Source organism: Toxorhynchites rutilus, chromosome 3 (genome assembly GCF_029784135.1).
Source record: "Toxorhynchites rutilus septentrionalis strain SRP chromosome 3, ASM2978413v1, whole genome shotgun sequence".
NCBI lineage: Eukaryota > Metazoa > Arthropoda > Insecta > Diptera > Culicidae > Toxorhynchites > Toxorhynchites rutilus.
This window is the reverse complement of record NC_073746.1, coordinates 62,601,993-62,612,681: the sequence shown is the minus strand read 5'-3', so window position 1 is coordinate 62,612,681 and position 10,689 is coordinate 62,601,993. Positions and strand designations below refer to the sequence as shown.

Here is a 10,689-nt window from a genome sequence, read left to right as displayed (position 1 = left end):
GCCCAGCGTAGGTAAGGCCGATTACACATTATCCGGTTTCAGCCGGACCGGCAAATTTCCTAAATGGCAAATTTCGACCGTACCAACCTCTTTACGGCGCCGTGATGCAGCCGTCTACTGCGACTACAATGTCCGGCGACCGGACAAGAATGATACGCGATGACAGTAGCACTGTGTCGACGTCTGGTGGAGACTTCGGTTTGGGAAAGCAAATCATTCTCTATACGCTTAGCAGATCTTAAGACAGTTTTAAGTTGTTTAAATTTTTAATGAAAATTTCTACTTTATGTTATTTGATTACTTAAAACCCGTAGTACTGATTCTTAATTAACCATTTTTGTATAATTTTCTTGACATTTTCACTAAAACTCATTGTAATATGAAATCAGTATCAAACACAATTATTCTTCAGGGCGTTTTCCCCACTTGCAAAAGAAGGTGTTACTCTATTACATAAAGAACATATTTCATAAGAAGAAGTTAATTTTCATTCATACTTTTATTTTCAAAACATGTGTTTACTGTACCTGAAAATCCATTATCACTATCATTTCCCAAAAGCGGAACACGAAACTCCATGCCATCAACGCGAATTGACAGTTGTTTGTCATGTCTGTTAGTATTAGTACAATTCAGGCAATTTTTATCCCCTTGAATTAGTATGTGTGTATTGACGTTTGTTTGTTGATTTTGAAATCAATTCAGAATTTACAAGTGATATGGATGTCGAAATTTTCATTTCGCTTCTTCGGCAACGATCTGTGCTGCGGAACAAATTCGGTGATACAAGTTGCTGCACGAAGGTAAGCAATGGTCACAGGCGCACGAGATCATCATGGAGCATATTGCCGTGGACTGTGTTATCAACGGTGGGTGGTGTCTTTCGACAAATTGAACGAGTTCTTAAATTAACTTCCGTTTTTGTTTTGTTCACAGATTCGCTACTGAACGAGTTCGATGATGTCAAACAAATTTCCAACTGGTTAATCAAGGGGCATGTTTTGAGTGAGCTTATCGAGACTTTATGAGGTGTTTAGTTTGTGGTAATTTGAGCACACCAAAAATAGCTCTCTCCTAATATTAAATTCTTATTCTTTCAGACAATTTGACCTGACTCGAGACGCGATCGACTACGAGGTGGACGTGGCTCGGCTCGAGGATCTCAAGCCCTAAATGTCCGATCTGTGATCGGTGATCGAGATGTTTCCCTGTCCGACGCCGAAGCATCGGTTCTGTCAGAGCGAAATCACCCAATATATCTGAGTCGGACATTCTTTGCCCAAGATCCGCGTATAAATAGCTGTGCGTAGATTCACGCTCGAGTAGCTACTCCTGCCCCAGGAGTACGTGCTCGATAAATTGCGGTATATGCTGAGCGCGTTTCTGGGCGAGGACCTGCGTAAACAGCAATGAGATAGAGTTCGAAGGAAAATTATGACGTTATTTTTATCATAAAGATTGTCAGTGCAATGGTGAAATAAAGAAAAAACACAAAAATATGGGCACACAATACATATAAATAACTTCATCGAGCTGATTGTGAAGGTGAGTTTTTGTTGATTTGGACACACCAAAATAGTTCCCTCTTCTAATATTCTTATTTGGTATTCCAGACAGTTCGACCTGACCCGGAACACGATCGACGATGAGGTGGCCGCAATTCGGCTCGAAGAACTCCAACCCAAACTGTCCGATCTGTGCTCGGTGATCAAGATGTCCCGGCGCTGAAGTATCGGTTCTGTTAGAACTAAATCACCCAGCTGTTGGCATATATATGATTTGGCCATTCTTCGCCCACGATCCGATGTGCGTTGATGCGAAATGTGCTCCAGAAGCTGTCCCAGCCCCAGTTGAACGTGTTCCAGGAATTGCGACACATGTTCAGCGTGTTTCTGGACGAAGATCTGCGGAAGCAACAATGAGATAGTGTTTGAAGGGAAATTATGTTTTTTCAATTAATTTATTTGTAAGGCTCAATCGCGTGTGAAATAAATTATGCTATTTGTGTATGTTTGAAAATAAAATAATTTAGCGTACGAATAAGTACACCGCAACTGGACCAAAATTAGTTTTTGTAATACTGTTGATGACACCTATGTGTTTTGTCCAGTAAGTTTTTCATTTTTATCATTACAAATTTACATTGCCGCTGTTGTGGGAACTGTTGTAGAACCATATGTGGCCAAGATAAACGTGTGTGTGTGTGTGTGCTGAGCGAATTACGGAAAATGCTCGTAAACGTATTCTGAAGTGGGCGTAAGAACACCGTCCTAATGCAGGGTGCGCGTAATGTCCTGGTTTGCCACACTCCAACATTCGGCCGACTTTTCCAAGGGACGCAAATACGAGAAAGCTCGTAGTTGCCGCAGCAGCTGTGGTTTCAATATTTTTCGTATACAGTGGAACCCCGATTATCCACGAGCGGATGATAGTTTGCCTCATACAAACGTCTTAGATACAAACTAATGTCGTATCCAGACCATTCACTATTCCGCCGTCATCGCGGATATTTGCAGCAATGTTTATCTGTCATTCCGCTATATAAATGAATGCATGTATGTGTATGTGAAAGATGTACGGTTTTGTGTAGCGTGAGGTCTCTTTTACATTGTTATCCGGTTATCCGTCCAAACCCAGCGGCGCTTTTTGAAACCGGTCCGGCTGAAACCGGATAATGTGTAATCGCCCTAACTGTTGGTGCGGAGGAAATACTCTTTTGCATAAAAATTAGACCTGGTTGATCGGTGTTATCTGATTGGTTTGAAATCCATATCGCTGCATCTAAAATGAATGAAAAAAAAAGTGCGTTCATTGCATTAATGATATTTCCCGATGTAGAAATTGAGTATTAGTTTCAAATTGCTTACCGTTGTTTTCATACTCTGTTTTGCACGGAAATGTTTCCCCACGCTGATATTTGTGCCGATATCAATGTTTATAAACAAAAATAGTCGCTGTCATGTTTTACCCCCTCTCGCATCTTCCATGCCTTATCATCATACTGTCGAAACCGAACCACCTGTCAATTCCAGCTCCTTGGACTAGAGTATCCCCTTAAGTTAATGAAGCCATCTGGCATCCCTGCCGTGAAATCCGTTTTCTGACAGATGTATTTGGAATAACACAAATAAACCAAATACAGTCCTCTGCTTCAATCAAGAGGAAAAGTTTCATCAGAAAGTTTGGTTTATTCTAACGTTGAGAAAGTTTGTCCACAATGCTTCTACAGAATATCGAGCTTGAAAAGGTTGCCTGCATGCTGGTCAACTGGTACCACCAATTCAAGAAGAACACCATCAAATCGTACATCATCCCCATCCCAGAGGATGTCATCGCGTATCTCCGGCAAGAATTGATGATTCTTCCGAAGGAGTGTTCGAACACTCCCTCGCTAGGAGACACGAAAACCAAGCATTTTAACTCCTACGACGATGTATTCAGCGACGAAGACGAGGAGGATGAAATGGTACCTGAGTTTCCGGAATTCAGTAAATCAATTACGGATACCATTGGAAAATTGGGTGGTTCGGTTTTCATGAAGACTGATTGGCACTGTCCAAGAGATGCTCAGTGGATAACACTCGGACAAACGCTCTGCGTGAAGGATATTACAGATGTGTACCAATTGCTTAAGGCTTCCAGTTTCTGTAAAGAAGATATTGCTGAAAGACCTCCAATCAACACTAGTGGTTATCATTTGATACTGAAAAAGTGGCGGGATATTCATCCGGGTACGGAGTTTCGTTGTTTCGTTAAGAACAAATCACTAGTAGCGATTTCCCCACGTCACTGGCCTTCGTACCACGAGCACATTGCAGCGGAGCGAAGTGATATTGTTACTGATATTGTCTCATTGTTTAAGGAAAAAATCAAGCGAACATTTCCCCTAAAAGATTGTACGTATACAACCGCGGCGTGAGCGTGAAATCAAGACAATTGACACCATATTTTAATATAATTTATAATATTATAATTTTTAGATGTCTTCGATGTGTATCGCCCAGCGAAGGATCACGTTATCATAATAGACTTTTCGCTTTTTGGAAAAGATCACTCGGACAGCCTGGCTTTCGATTACGATCAGCTAAATGCGGATGCCCTAACCGCTACCATCGAAGAAGAGGATGATCCAGAATTTCGGTACCTTCCGGAAGATTGTGGAATTCAACCCAACAAACGAAACAATTATGGTTTTCCTCAAGATGTCATTGAAATGTTCGAAATGTGTCCCGCGCAGAATGGATCCTCCAGTGGGAATAATGGCAACGGCGATGAAAGTTTGATTCGTCGTTTGATGAGTGAATGGCAACTGCAGTCAAGTGAGGGGGATGATGCCAATGACGAATAAAAATAAATCAAAAATCAGAACATTTTCCAATCATTTCTCGCGCAACTTTTGAAAAGGTCCTATGTAACAAATGTAAACAAATCGAGTTAAAGGATGCACGCTATTAGTTTTCAAACATTGAATGCATTACAAAAACAATCGTTCACGTATCTATCTTGTTAATCTTTTTATCGCCGATACAAAAAATATCCAATATACATATTCGGATTTTGAGCACTCGGCTGTTACTTCGGACGCCGCTTTCCTCTGACGCTCGAAAAGTCCGAAGTAACAAAACAGTCAAAACAAAACGAAGTCATACTTCGGTCGTTTAAAGTTTTTATTTCTTTCAGGTGTTGTTATCGATTTCAGTGCTATTCAACGAGTGATAACAATGATAATCTGTCTTTTGAACGACAGCTGATATTTGGATTTTGTTTAGTAGTTAGTTTCAAACTCTTATCGTGCAATGCAATATGTCCAATGTGCAAACGCGGGCATTCAAAATGTCCATTTTTTATTTGTCGCTCCGAGGCTTCAACTTTAAGCTTAAATTACGAAACAACAGTTACGATTAGACTTTCAGAGTTATTATTGACTGCTAGTGGTGAAAGTACTGATGAAGATCGATTGGCGATCTAACGCAAAACGTAAACGATCGGTGAGACATCTGGATTCTGTTTTTGAACTGAGAAAATGATGATAAGGTAACCTAAAATTGAAAAACAAATCACGTATGTTTTACTTCCGGATTTTCCAAGGTAGTTCTCACATGCAAGAACCATGCTTTTTCCTACTTGTTTTTGATGGTGCTCTCGAATTTCCATCTTTGATTCAACCATTGTCAATATTTATACAATTTTCACTACTGGAAGAGAAATGTTATATATAAAAATGCGCAGAATTAAATTTCTTAAAAACTCATCGCAATCAAATAATCTTTTATGATTATAACATTGTAGTTTATGGAAAAAACTACAAACCTTCCATAAGCTCATATGGAAAAATTTGAAACCATCAACATCATATCATCGTTTACTTAGTTGAAAAAAATTAAAGTTACAATACTTATAACAACCCATTCCTCGTAATACACATAGCACATTGTAAAATGATGATTTTCTAACCTTTTCAGCGTGGAAAGAATACATGATACCGGGAAATTTGAAGATAAATTCAGATTTTTCTTGAAAATTTTAACGAATTTCATATAAAAAAACAAAACATCCTCATTTTACTCGCTGCGTCATCTGGTTGTAAATCCAACGTAAATTCGTCAATTGACGAATTTACGCAAAACTGAATCAGCTCTTGCGACATCTACATTAGAGCTCAGAACCACAAAAGTGAGGGTGTATGTTTATTTTACGTACTGAAAAGCAAGATTCGGTGGTGATTATTCATTTTATTTCAATTTAGATTCATTTCAGTCATTGAATGTCGTCAGTATATGGTAAGAAAGTTAGAGTTTTGTATATTTACGATGGTTTCAACACGCGATTTGACCAAAGTCATAGATAATCTTCGAAAATTTCAAGTTTGATGATGTATACCGGTTATTGATAATATGGATAATTGCGATGAAATCGATATCATATTAAATTGGCTGATATCATTGATTATTGTGTGATACACGTCATTAAGGAATTGTGAAATGAGCTTATTGACTAATAGAAGTGTCAACCGAACTGAACTAGATGTATTCAGGTGACACGGGCGGTGAACCAGTATAAACCACACCACTATATGATACAAGGGATACTTGTATCTCATAGCAGGCGATACTTTGGTTAACGTGTGTAACCATGACTCGTCCTCTTTCCTCTGTGGGCGTTCGTGCTAGTAAGACGTGATTTAACATTGGGGGATTAATCTTCGGAGCCAGAATTGCACATTGGCGATCCTGCCAGGAGCTTTAAATGAAAAAAGTCCAATATGGTTTATATTCGGACTATTAATTCCCATAAATATAGCAAGTTCTTGAAACGAAGAGAATCCCCCAAACAAACAATGTAAGTAAAAGTGAAAATCAAGTAATGTATGAAAAATTTGTGATGCAAGATGTCTGCACGGCAATAGCGAGACGGGATGTCCGCACGAAAAAAAAGCGAGACGGGATGTCCGCATGAGAAAGCGAGACGAGATGTCCGCACGGCAAAAGCGAGACGGGATGTCCGCAAGAAAGCGGAGCGGGATGTCCGCACGGCAAAAGCGAGACGGGATGTCCGCACAGAGATAGAGACGCGAGATGTCAGCACGAAAAACGCGAGACGGGCTGTCCGCACAGCAATAGCGAGATAGTCTATCTCAGTTGAATATACAGTATTCACAATGGTATCGATGTTTGAGGGTTTGTATGCGTCATTGGGCGCCCACTGAAAAGCTAAGGTCACTCTTGGACACTCTTGGAACCGGTTGTTTTAGTATTACTTTTTCATGCATCATTCAAACTCTGGTTACGATCGAGGCTCGTTGTCTGAAGCATAGCCGAATGTTTTATGAGCAAATGTTGGTGGCAGATGGCGACGACCCAACTAACGAAAGGAATCCCATGAATATTTCGTCGGATCAAGGCTAAAATTTTTCGTCAAGAAAATCAGGATTCATCGAGATGTCATCCCGCTCAATATAATTGGAAAGAGTTTTGCTTGCGTAAGGTGAATTATTTTTATCGAAAGCCGTTTTTTGGGTGACTTTGAATAGCGCTTATCGTTAATATAGCTGTTGCAAATGAATTTATCGAAGCGAGCTTGAATGTTATTGTGCTAGTATTGTGCGTATCCGTTGACCAAGAAAATATACGAAACAATATGGTTGGAATGTAAAAGGAGCGTTCATGAAACTGGTGGAAGTACAGTGTACAAAGGCAAATAGATTGCGGGGTTGCCTGGATTACGCGAAGATTAATAACGACAAGCGAAGTTTTCTAGTCATATTCCCGGGCCAAAGGTGAATGAGCATGTTGGGATATGTGTATCATTTGTGTATATATACTCTTATACATTACAAAATAGTCTATGCACCGCTGAACCAATGATAATTTTCCACGTAAGATTGATAAATGTTAAATGCGTTAAATGCAACCGTATGTACCACAAATTAGAAACTCGTCTTGCAGAAAACCGTAGATATAACGCTTGTGAAGTCACGAGTCATTTAGCCGTAGAGTATCGGAATAGCTGCAATAAGAACACCAATCGAATCAGGACAGGATGCTGGAAAACAAAAAATTAAAATTATTTTTCACGCATATTGTCATTTTCGGAGGTTTAATTTTTTTCTTGCAAACCATTCTTCCGTCGCTTCTGATTATTCCGTGGGGATGGATTGCTTTGATGTTCGGGATTGCTTTAGAATGGATTCATTCGCTCAAATAGTTGTTTTTGATTTTGTACTATGCACCTAAGACAAGACGTGACAACTGGCTTCTTACTCTTCTTTCTGCATTTTCGTCGACCAAGTGCTAGATAACAGGAAAGCGAAATGTGAAGGTTGCCAAATGTTATAAAATTTCGGAAGATTATTTTCCAAAGAAAAACATGTGTTCTTCGTATCATGTATTTTCTGAGCTGCGCCATTTTTTTGGTGTTAATTCTTCAACCGAATGTCATATATTTCAAACAATAAGTACTTTCCTGTTATTTTGGTATGCAAAAAAATTAAATGTGAAGAGATGAAGAAAACTAGAAAACGTAGATTTGATAGTAGGAGTATATGTTGAAATACATGAATTAAATTCATAGTTCATTTTATTTATCAAGAGATTATGGGCCTTATCATTTACACTTCACGATGAAATCGAATGAACGACGCGCCATTAAATTTTGTTTCACGAGTTAAAGAAAAATATGGGTTTTCAGGTAGAATGAACCCTTTTCAAATAGAAATTATGAATAAAAATTAAATTTTCCGTATCAAATTAGTGTGAATGTGAATGTGAATGGAAAACTTTGCTTTCTTCATTTGGTAAAATAATCTCGTACAAAAATTGTATTTGAAGATAATTTTATATTATAATGATAAGTTTTAGTGAGAATATCGGAAAGTGTATAGAAAATAGGTCAAGTTAGGGTAAGAAAGACGTGCTTCAAGTAAATAAATAACGCCAAGTAAAAATTTTCATTCAGATTTTAGCAATTTAAAAGTGCCTTCGGACTGAGTAGTAAGGCTTGTTAAAAACTAATTTCGTATCCAGATGTCGGCACCGTATCGTTGTTATTTGTTATTTGATCCTAATTTTATTGCTAACTGCTTTACTGTTGGAAAATAATTGAATGTTCTTCTCTGCTAGGCCGCTGCTATTATGCTATGCTAGATGGCAAGAGAATCACAAAAAGATGTAGTTGCAATGTTTTTCTCTCTTCAGGAACTGAGCACCGGACGTAACAGAAACGAAAATATACAAAGAATCCATAATAGAAATTTTATAATAGAATAATTTTGAATATATTTGGCAACACTGTGAAAATGTTGGAAATCTCATTTTTGTATATTTATCTTTGTCAATTGTTTTCCTCATCAACCAATCAGAAGCCGAGTTGCAAGTGGTCCGAGTTTGACAGAAGAAGTGGTCCGGAATCGGCCCCCACGGCTTACAGAGACAAGGCTAGTTCTTTAGCGAGTAAACATTTTTTTTTGATGACGTCATCCGAGTCGTCAGTGTAAACAGTCGCCAGTTGTATTTTGTTTTCCGACTTACGCGTAAATGTTTCTGAAATGAAAAATCGAAAATGGTTCAATGCGCTGTGAGCGGGTATATAAATTATGGAAATGACATTATCGGGCCAAAAAAGAGATTCTTTCGCTTTCCGAAAAACCGAGAATTATGTTCTTTGTGGATAAATGTTTTATCAAATTATTCATGGTGTTAAATATAATCAACTATATTATCAACGCACAAACTTACAAAGCACGAAAAATTAAAAATAAGAACACATTGTTTACTTCAACGACTCAGATGACGTCACTAAAAAATGACTAATCCGGAGTAGCTAGCCTTGTCTCTGTAAGCCGTGATCGGCCCCCTATTGTCATGTCTCGTCTCAGCCAAGATGCTAAACTATAGGTGTTTCGTTCTTGACACTTTCATGACAATACGTGAGACGAGTTGCGAGACGTAGCTTTCTGCATTGTTTACTTTTTGTTTGGTTGTGTCGTTATGGTTTCATATCAACTCGCTGAGGAAAACAACTGAAGAAAGAAATAAGCAAATATATATTCGTGAAAAATAGTGTACTAGAGCTGCAATAAGGTATTTATATTACATATTATTCAATAGTTTTGGGGGACAGTGAGGATTTGAAGAGCTTGTGAGTGTGATTAAAGTGCTATAAGTCTAAGAAATCTGTTGTCCAACTCCTCCACAGATAATCGTTCATCTCGCGGTTCTCTATCATGCCAAAATTATATTGTGAATATCTTATTTTCTTCAGATGCCGTATTATTGTGCAGTAAAAGGATGCGGAAACAAGGTCCGCATAACGAAAAACAACCCGGACATTGTTTACCACACTTTCCCCCGAGATGGAGATAGACTTCATAAATGGATACTTTTCTGTGGCCAATTACTTTCAACAACTTTTTCCGGATCTTCTGGCGTGATCGATAGTCGTGATTCCAACAGTTTATTTCACCTGTAATATATTAGCAACACAAAAGTCCACTAATTTGAAAAATAAACACGAACCTGTTGCAATCATTGTCAACCTCCTTTTGTTCTAGCAAAACCAATTACTTGTAACAGCCCTTCCGGATCTTCTGGATCTGGTAATCTCGCAATCAGCGCTATTTCTTGTCACCGTCGCCGTAAGTACTTTTTTCCCCGCCGATAGGATCCAAACAGAAGTACATCTTGCTTGGAAAAAAAGCATTGATTGCGCGGCTAGAAGCTAAAACATACTCAAAACATCCTTCTGCACTGTTTTTAATTCGACCGCTGATTGTAGATATCTGAAAAAGTAGAAGCAATTATGAGAAATTGTTATACGAAAAAATCCAGAACATTACCTACCTACAGTAAAGCGCGAGCAGCTATTTTGCCGACGAATGAATTTGTCATCAAAAGATATGATATGTTTTGTAAACAAATTTGTTTTTTCACGAGCAATGGCCGAACAGCAATTTTGACATTGCGGTCCACCTATAGTATAGCACCTTGGTCTCAGCTATGCACCAGATGGAGTGGGAGCTCTGAATGAAGTTGATGTCTATGCAGAATTCATCTACGAAGTACGTTGAATCAAGGCGCGTAGAAGTATATCCTAAGGTGGGCCAACTTGCTAAAACCACTCTTCAGCCATCTTGGAAGTCTACTGTGTTTTGTTTGTAAACAAAACACAATACGCTTGCGCCCAAGCTTGCTC

The 10,689-nt window shown here is 38.6% G+C and overlaps 1 protein-coding gene and 3 long non-coding RNA genes across 6 annotated transcripts; 2 read left to right on the top strand and 2 right to left on the bottom strand.

The window, feature by feature from the left end:
- The first annotated feature begins 700 nt into the window (after positions 1-700).
- LOC129779440 (uncharacterized) lies at positions 701-1,965 on the top strand. 2 transcript variants are annotated; one of them, XR_008743650.1, is made up of 4 exons: positions 701-869; positions 937-1,040; positions 1,101-1,545; positions 1,614-1,965. It is a non-coding gene; the product is annotated as an uncharacterized LOC129779440 (long non-coding RNA). The 2 variants fall into 2 exon arrangements; XR_008743648.1 differs by having other exon boundaries at positions 937-1,043.
- Positions 1,966-3,116: 1,151 nt separating this feature from the next.
- LOC129776867 (cell division cycle protein 123 homolog) lies at positions 3,117-4,368 on the top strand. Its single transcript, XM_055782758.1, has 2 exons — positions 3,117-3,896; positions 3,981-4,368. The coding sequence occupies exons 1-2, from the start codon at positions 3,218-3,220 to the stop codon at positions 4,346-4,348; spliced, it is 1,047 nt and encodes a 348-aa protein (XP_055638733.1). The 5' UTR covers positions 3,117-3,217; the 3' UTR covers positions 4,349-4,368.
- Positions 4,004-7,742, bottom strand: LOC129776868 (uncharacterized). Its single transcript, XR_008743172.1, has 4 exons — positions 7,617-7,742; positions 7,421-7,542; positions 5,100-5,195; positions 4,004-5,039 (listed from the first exon to the last, which is right to left on the bottom strand). It is a non-coding gene; the product is annotated as an uncharacterized LOC129776868 (long non-coding RNA).
- Positions 7,743-8,749: 1,007 nt separating this feature from the next.
- Positions 8,750-10,450, bottom strand: LOC129777891 (uncharacterized). Of its 2 annotated transcripts, XR_008743317.1 has the most exons (4): positions 10,338-10,450; positions 10,014-10,276; positions 9,234-9,960; positions 8,750-9,038 (listed from the first exon to the last, which is right to left on the bottom strand). It is a non-coding gene; the product is annotated as an uncharacterized LOC129777891 (long non-coding RNA). The 2 variants fall into 2 exon arrangements; XR_008743316.1 differs by having other exon boundaries at positions 8,750-9,960.
- Positions 10,451-10,689: the final 239 nt, after the last annotated feature.